Source organism: Coffea arabica, chromosome 1e, assembly GCF_036785885.1.
Source record: "Coffea arabica cultivar ET-39 chromosome 1e, Coffea Arabica ET-39 HiFi, whole genome shotgun sequence".
Classification (NCBI taxonomy): domain Eukaryota; kingdom Viridiplantae; phylum Streptophyta; class Magnoliopsida; order Gentianales; family Rubiaceae; genus Coffea; species Coffea arabica.
The window spans coordinates 53,954,465-53,963,498 of NC_092311.1; the positions used below are offsets into that span (position 1 = coordinate 53,954,465).

General features: G+C 38.7%; 1 protein-coding gene and 1 long non-coding RNA gene across 2 annotated transcripts; one reads left to right on the forward strand and one right to left on the reverse strand.

Annotated features, from left to right (window-relative positions):
• Positions 1-2,227: 2,227 nt before the first annotated feature.
• On the reverse strand, positions 2,228-3,411 carry LOC113696314 (probable galacturonosyltransferase-like 4). The gene has a single exon (XM_027215748.2). The coding sequence runs from the start codon at positions 3,409-3,411 to the stop codon at positions 2,314-2,316; it is 1,098 nt and encodes a 365-aa protein (XP_027071549.2). The 3' UTR covers positions 2,228-2,313.
• Positions 3,412-7,415: 4,004 nt separating this feature from the next.
• On the forward strand, positions 7,416-8,929 carry LOC113690034 (uncharacterized). Its single transcript, XR_003448301.2, has 3 exons — positions 7,416-7,675; positions 8,028-8,233; positions 8,353-8,929. It is a non-coding gene; the product is annotated as an uncharacterized lncRNA (long non-coding RNA).
• The last annotated feature ends 105 nt before the right edge of the window (positions 8,930-9,034 follow it).

Genomic DNA, 9,034 nt, shown 5'->3' on the forward strand with positions numbered 1-9,034 from the left:
CGCACACCAATATTCTTCCCAGTGAGCTTGCAGCTGCCATTTTTCCTTTTGACATAAAGCCAAAGGTGGCCCATGACAGAACAAAGCCTCCTTTTTCTCTTAAAAGTGAAAAGGATGATTCAATTGAAACCCGCTCTTCTCACCTTTTCTTTTTGAGTTACCCTATCTTCTAAGAATAGAATACACAAATCGTTCATGCATTTCACATGCCACATTTTTGGAACCTGCAGTTAATTAATTTGACCTATAACCAACCCTTTAATCTCTTCAAATTTGCGTCTCACGACTCCAACAAGGGGCGAAGCTTAATGAAATGGCGAAAGGGAGGGACGACATGCAGCCTCTGGGCGTCTGTCGCCGCTTCTTCAATTTCATCATTGACCATCTCAGCAGTCAAGGCATCAAGCGGGTTGCCCTTGGCCTCGAACGCGAGTCGATCGAGGTGCCTATTGAAGAAGGTTCATCATCCATAAGTAATCATGTGAAGAAGAACACCAATGTCAGGCGGTTGTCCAACCCGAATGGTGAAGTTGTAATCGAGTTCAGGCATATCGAGACGCTGGAGAACGCTTCACCGGAGCAAAATGGCCTGATTGTAGATGATGATGATCGAAAGCTGGTGCGAAAGGGTGTCACAAGAAAAGAACCAAGAAGACACCCTGAATCTGCCCCGACGGCTACAAATGGCAGAATGGTGATAGTATCAGCTCCAAAGAATTCTGATGCCGGATTCCCAGTCCCAGATGAGGGTCCCCGAGAGATAAAGCAACCCCCGGCCGCTCCGGAGACGGGCCTAAAGAGGATGATCCCTGTTAGAGAAAGTGCAGGCAACGGAGAGAAAGGAAAGAAGAATAAGCAAGAGCCGAAAGACATTCCAATCCACCAACCGACTACGTCTGCAAACAATCAAGACACGGCAGCACTGTATCAGAGACTCCCGCAGAGGACGGAATCCAACATAAATGAAAAGGCGGATGCCTTCATTCGAAGCAGGAAGGAAAATTTGAGGCAAGCATTGAAGCCTTGAGCGCAACACTTAATTAATTAGTTGAGCAATGCACTTAAAAAAGTTGTGGTCCGGTTTTCCATCCAACGTCCGAAAATAGATGGCTTTTAATTCCTAATTTGATTGTTTTCACTGTAAATGTGCATTGGTTGACAATTTCTTATTAATGATGAAACTCCCTGTAATAGTGTATTACTTGACGAGTAATACTTGTGGATAACCTCTTTAATGAATTAATGTGGCTCAATCAGTCCTTTAATTAATCTTGACCTCTCAGAATAATGCTACCGACATTCTGGTATTACAAGTTGCAAGATTCATGCCTCAAGTCCTTATCGTCTTCACAAGAGAGGGATTTGACTTTTTATTCCAAATTGAACCTGCCTCTTCTTGATGGGATTACACTGAGATTTTATGACCAGCTTGTTTATGAAGAAATAATTAGGACCAGCCCCAACTAGCTAGCTTCTTTAGAAATAAGAGATGAGAAATCTGGTGATGGTCCCTGATGCTAAAGGTACGATCAAGCATCCTCGTTTCTCTAGCATCATTAACACTACGGCCAGGATTCTACCAGCTTTCCCCTTCATGGGGAAAACAAGTTCCACAGGCAGAGAAATACTATATTTGTACAGATCAAAAAGGAATAACCAACCAAGAAAAAACAGACAATTACACATATTCCTGCCACCCCCAAGAAAAATAAACAATTACAAACATTCCTGCTACGCTTTATCCTGGACGACAATCTCACGGCTACAGAATGGTCATCCTTCCACAATTTTGGCACTTTGGACGAGCTAGCTTTGTGATACGCGGAAAAACAAAAAAAAGAACATACAGTACTGATTATAGAAGTTTCAGTCTCGCTCATGTCCTCCATGCACGGGACAAAGTTGAAAACTTGAATCCTGTACCTGGACAAAATGAACAATTTCTCGACAACATGGCTTTTTTTTATTTTTTAATACAACTTCACTGAAGAAAAGGTACATTACTAATATCTTCTTCTCAGCCCCCCCCCCCCCTCTCTTTCGGGTGTCTTTTTTTTTTTTGGTTCAAAAATATTTGTGCCGATCGACTAAATATATTCAAGAAACTCAAGTCAGAAACTTTGTGTAATAGTTGTAACTTCTCCCGCATAGACTAGCTGGTAAAACCTTTTTTTCTTTTTTTTTAGTAATGTCTTTTTCTCCAGATATTTGATCACTATATATCTAATTTTGTCGACTAATATCCCATCCCCTTCTCTCAAAATCCAAGCCCTCGAGGAATTAATGAATTACAACTCTAATCATCACTTGTCACTATTCCTCAAAAGAATGTTTTGAGGAGCGGTAAAGATCGTAAGGAGCCCATAGATGATCAACGTTGCAGGGTTTCCTGGAGTCCAGTCTCAACCACGGCTTACCCTTTCCGCTCCAATGCAATAAACTGATGGGCCCGGGATGCAAACTCCTGCATTTTCCTTCAATATTATCACCGCCCAGTCCGTGCTGATTCCATCTGTGATCAACTGCCTTAATATTTCCGGCCAGGACGAGCAAGAATGGCGGCAGAGAGCCCAAACGGTAGATTCTCTTTTGCTTCTGCACTGCCATCCACTCCTCAACCTTCTGAGTATAGTTTCCTCGTCTCCACCTATCAGCATCCACCACCATCACTCCCGTATTAAAGTAGCAAGGATCTCTCCCTTGAAAAATTTTGGGCAACTCCGGGTCAGCCCAAAATGCTTCCGTAAAGTAGTTAGTGAAGTTTGCATGGCAATATTCGGGTGCAGCCAAAACCTTGTCTTCCAAATCGACGCCCCATAGCTTCCCAACATCGTCCACCATGACAAGATCAGAATCGAGATAGATAACGCGCTTGACCTCCGCGGGGATTATTTCTGCGAGATATACACGTGCATAATTCAAGGGCTGGTCTAGAGCTTGGCGAACGGACTTGGATATTAACCCGCGAACCCTGCTCGAATCGAAGCGATACACCTTGAAGTTGAGGTAAGGGAAGGTAGATTTAATGTTGGAATACACCTCGGTTTCGTGCCTCACCCAAAGAAAGTGGAAGACGACGTTCTCGGGGCACGTCGAATGTTGCAGGATGGACAACACGGCAGCCATGGTCCCTCTGAGATAATTAGCATCCAGGGTCATGGCAATGTGGATGTGCTCGGCGTCCCCGGAGGGTCTTCCGCATGTCTCCCCGTTACGGAAGGCCGGAGCTTCGCGAAACACGGTGGCATCTGGGACGAACGGCTTGCGTACGATGCCAAGGCGGATGCCGGTGGCGATGGTGGTTAAGGGAATGGCGGAGGTAGAGGTGGTGGTGGTGGCGAAGGGGTGGAGGAGGGTAAGGAAGAGAGACAGGAGGCCAAGGAGGAACGGAAGAGAGCATAATCTTCTCATCCTGCTCTTGGCACTTACGGGTGTTTAATAAAAAAAAATCAAGAAAAAGGAGGGGAAGCAGCCATTGGAGGCTGGCTAAGAGAAGGTTTAGGAGAGGTCAGAAATGACTGACTGGAAAAGGGAAGGAGGGAAGGGAGCTTTGTTGGTGTGATCGATTGTGAGGAGATGAACAAACCTCGGAGGATCTTCTACCCGCAGGAACCCATGCCGCTTTTCTTCCTAATTTCCTTGTTACAAAAAATTAAACAATTTCGAAACTACTCCTCATAGTCAAGGACTACACTATTTCTATATGGATCTTTTACTTTCCTTAATATGGAGTATTGCACTAAATAACTTGGAAACTCCTCAAAGTCAAGGACTAATCTATTTCCTTTTTTTTTTTTCATATTTCCTTTTGGTTTCTGCGGCTTCCAAAAGTTACTAGGAGAATTGTACCACTAGAACTTTTCCTCAAAAAAAAAAAAAAAAAACCACTAGAAATTTTTTTAAACATTTGTTTTACCATTTAAATACACACAGGTCAGACATCTATTTTACCATTTGAATTTACGTGCTCACATTTTTATGTTCCCTTCTATTCAAATATTTTCTTAACTTTATTTTCCCAAAAAAGCCAAAAAAAAAACAATTGAAATCTTTCATAACTAATATATATGCACAAGTCAGTGGTCAGACAATCCTTACCACCATATTACTAGTTCTGACGCAGTATCTCTCTTCTTATTCAAAAGAAAGAGGATGACACAAATAAAAAAGCATGGTAGTATTTTAGCACCCAAGGAAAAAATCAAAGTATTTGGGGGAGGAAGGGTTGGGGTAGAGGTATTCATCTGCCAATAATCGAAAATTTGGTAAAAAAATTCGGGAGTTCGAGAGTCGATTTTTCAAGATTAATATCTGATCACTCTCCAAATATTAGTTTAGTAAATTGGATTTCAGCTGGAAAATTGGTAAATTGGTAATTGGATTGCCGGTTTCCGTCGAAAAATTACGTCGTTTTCTGTGATCACATTTCCCTATTACCTTTTTCCCTCACATACATCAAATCGCTACAGTAATTTTTCCATGAAAAATCACGGAAAATGCAATCCAAACACAACCTTAACTTTCTCTAAAAAAATTGTTGCATCAAACCCTGTGTTTTTTCCAACAAAATTCAACCAAAATTCGGGAGTTTGAGAGTCAATTTTTCAAGACTAATATCTGATTACTGTCTAGATTTTAGTTTAGTAAATTGGATATTAGTAATTGGATTGCGGCTGAAAAACTGGTAATTTGGTAGTATCCGAAATCTGAAATGCCAATAGTAAGTTAAAATATTTTAACTTTTTCTAAAAATATTGTTGCATCAAACCCTGTGTTTTTTCCAACAAAATTCTACCAATTTATCAACTAGTTAGTAGTCAATAGTTAACTCTTTTTTTTTTTTGTAAATAGGAGGACTTGAACTTGGGATCTCTCATTTATACTCCCTTCCTCTAAACCACCCAACTCATCACTACTAATTAGTATTATATATATATGTACACACTAATTAGTATTATATAATTAGTATATATATATATATATATATACACACACAATCTTATATTATAAAAGTTTAGGAAATTCTATCTGTAATCGATAACTCAGTAGTGTATTCTTAATATCAGTTCCCAAACTGTTTTAGGATGGGCAATTTCTTTTGACCCCTCTTTTTTTTTCTACTATTCTATTATAATATAGTAGTATTTATTATTGAATTTATCTTATATGCACTGATAGTGTAAACATTATCAAGGTTGAATGTATGACAGATATGAAAAATTTGGATTTCAAATTCAAATTCAAATTATGTATTATGCTCTGACGGTAAAAGTGTATATACTAACAGTGTGTAGAAGATCAATCCTTAAAGATCTTTTAGAAGTTTTTTTTTTTTTTTTGTCAACGGAGTGGGGTGTCCGGGTCAAGTCCGTAAAGGCGGCCCGACTAATCCCCACTCGGCCCGGCCCAGCGCCCCAACCAGACCTAGCACGTTAAATGCACGGCGAACTGATGTTGCTGCGGAGATTCGACCCCAGGACCTAACGGTCCCGAGGAGGAGGCGCCAACCACCAGCCCATTCACGTGGGGGCTTAAAGATCTTTTAGAAGTGCCGACTAAGATCGTTAAAGCAGAGACTTTTCGTTGAGAGTTAAAACCAATAATAATCACCACCAAAGTTGCTCTTTACTGTATACGGTTCCATAACCAAACCTAAAAAGATAAAATACTCCCATTTGAAGTTGAACTGTTTATAATGGTCCGTGAATTTCCTCAACGGAAAGGGTAGAGCGTATAATTCATGCCATGCACTTGAGCACGCAGGTGAAGTTAATTAGTCTATCCCTTGGACTGTAGATCGATGCATTTAGAAACGAAAATAAAAGCAGCCTTTCGTCGATATATAAATCCAAATGGTAGTCAGCTTGGTTTACCCCAAAAAAGGGGGGAAATCAGTTAATGCCAATTGATTTTCTTTAATTAATTACTCGGGCAGCAATAGAGATGTGTTCATAAAGGTCGGCTGTATTGTTAGAGCCTAATTAACCTCCAAAAGTCAAACCTTGATCTCACCCTCGCATGGATCTATTGGCCCGCACCACAGCACCCCTCTGTAATTTGCTTAGCTTGCACTCCGCGGGTCAGCCGACCCATAGTGCAAACAGGATGGGATAATTCGTTGTTGGCTCATGGCTGGCCAGCGAGGGCATATATGGTACTTTAATTATTTTTAAAAAAAAGAAAAATTACGCTGGCAAGAAAAAAAAGGTTTTTTTTTTTTAACGATAAAAACTTTTATTAATCAAAAGGTAACTATACAGGTTGGACAGGTCCTTTTCTTGCATGTCTAGTGCACCCTTGACTAAGGAGAGGAATGAATTCTCTCCTCGTCATTGACGATACTTAGCGCATGAATGCAAAAATGTGTACAAAAATCCATGAATGCTAAGACGTGTACTTGGCGCATGAATGCTAAGATGGTAAGAAGAAGAAGGCAGGCACTTGGTGTGGCTGTATCGGCAGAGGGCTTAAGCTCGACCTTGACACGGTAAAATGGAAAACTAGATGGAACCTTATATTCATAGTTATTAAATCCAGCCTGACAGTTGAACCGATTGGCCCGGTGACTCGAACGTTAGATCGGGCCAGGTCTCTAGTTTGATCTAATAAACAATTGACCCGATTAAATCTGGTTGACTCGGTAGTTCACTTGGAAGCCCGTCCGATTTTTCAATTAATCCGATTTATCTTTTTTTTTTTAATAAAAAAATGTGGATCTTTGTTTTTTAAACAAATGTATATATGCTCTTGATAAGATTTATTTATTGGATCTTCATTTAAATATATATAGACTTTATCACTTGTTTAGTTTTTATTTGATAACTAAATATATTTTTAATAAACTTGTTTATTTTTTATTTTATAATTAATCCTTTTAACTTTTAAACTGATAATATTTGATTAGTTAGAAAATTACTTTGTTTTTAGATAAAAAATAAAATAATGAAAAAATAATGCTATATTTTTTAAAACAAGCGATATAAATTTTGTTTTATACTTGACTATATTATTTATTTATTTAAAAGTGCAATAAAATGAAATTAAATCTTCTATTAATATCTATATATTTATTATACATCTTTCGAAGTATAATAATTAGTATCTAAAAATATTTATTATATACTTTATGTATATTAAAATTACTATTTTATATTTATAAATATTAAATTAATATTCATCGGTTCAACCAGTGACCCACTGATTACCCAATCCCTCTACCGAGTCTTTGTTAAATCCATTGGTGGTCTTTGTTAATTGCTGTCTTTATTTATTTATTTAGTAACCAGTGACCCCATCTTTGTTAAATCCATTTAGTAGATAGAGTATCTCTCATTTTATAACGTCCGTACACTGGCTTCGATTCCAGACTGTGCTGAAATAGTTATTTACTTGAGCTCCACATCTTACATAGATGACTCAATTTTTTTTTTTTTGGGGGGTGCATGAGGAGGGGATTGGATGAGCACATTGTCATCCTTGAGGATAGGACATGGAATACCCACTTGTTGTCCATGAAGACAGAATATAAATTTGTTTTTGAATTGGACAGTGTGAGTTCTATTCGATCTCATCCAAAAGTTTTACTTCATCTCATTATTATCTTCTCCAGAGGCGACAAACTGCTATTGATGAACTCAACATACGCAGTATATTTGAAGAGAATGACGTTGTTTGTGTAAGTCCACCAATTCTACACCTTTTCTGGTGCTGCTGGTATCAGAATTTCTAGTTGTAAGGCTGCATGATATATCTTATGGAAATCCAGGATTGCAAACGCCACCACCAGCTCCCCCCCCCCCTACAAAAATAAATATAAATAGATAAATAAGCTTGAATGTCCTGTTGTTTTTCTTTAATTTCATCACAATTTTTTTTTTACATTTGAATCTTTTGACATATGGAAATTAATCCCTTATAATTTAATAATTACCAGTAATCATTAAATTTTGAGGAACCTTTGATCTCAAGAACTTAATACTTCGAGCACCTAACTTTTAGATTATTTAGCAAAGATTGTGCTGTTTCAGGCTGTAATCCGTGGTTTCCAACATGATGGAAGTCTACACCTACAAGCAAGAAGTCAGAAGTATGGAAAGGTGTATCTGTGATCCTTGGGTTTGAAATTTATGTATTCTTGGTGCTGATCATTGAAAAAATGCTAAGGTGTTCAAAGAGGAATTGTTTCGGGTCTCGAGGAGTTAATCAATGTTTTTGCTATCTCCATGTCCAATTGGTATTACCCACACCTCGAATCTCCTTCCTCAGCCTCTCGATCTAAACCATTACACCTATTATACTTACTTTTATTACTTTCAACTTACTCATTTTGTTTCCTTTTGGTTTTTTCAACAGCTTCATAGAGGTCAGTTGCTCAGAATCCCCCCTTATCTGGTAAAGAGGCGCAAACAACATTTCCACCACCTAGACCTGTATGGAGTTGACTTGATACTCGGCAGTAATGGATTCATTTGGGTTGGTGAACATGTTGAAGCCAAAGATGACATGGTAGCGGATCAAATGATCAAATCCGAGCAAGAGAATGCCAATTTAAGTGGTTCGGCGAGTTCTGATGATCAAGAACAAAGTCACACATCACTAGAGATTGGGCAACATTTATGTAGAATAGCAAATGCTGTCAGAGTATTATCCACTCTACGTTTCATGGTTACTGCGGAACTGATAACTGAGATAGTTGATTTGAGCAGGTTGCATAATCTTGATATACATGAGATGCTTGGGGCTGAATTCTATGTCATTGTTGTTGAGAAAGAAGCTGAAGTTTAACATCAGTGTTTGATTTATATGTGCCTGTAATTGGTGGCAAAAGCCATCTCCCTGAAGAGAGAGACAGAGAGAGAGGGAGAGAGGAAATTCATTTTGTTGCAGTCGTCTTTGCTTTTAACTTTAGTTTAGACGTGTATTTCGTTGAGATCTTTTTGAATCATCGACAGATTTGTTAGTGTCAATTGACCAAGGCAATGAAGACAAATTGCTTTCATGACATAAGAAGCGTCCTATTTGTGTATGCATGTAT

Coding starts and splice junctions, on each gene's coding strand:
- LOC113696314 (XM_027215748.2), bottom strand. CDS start 3,411: ATGAGAAGATTATGCTCTCTTCCGTTCCTCCTTGGCCTCCTGTCTCTC.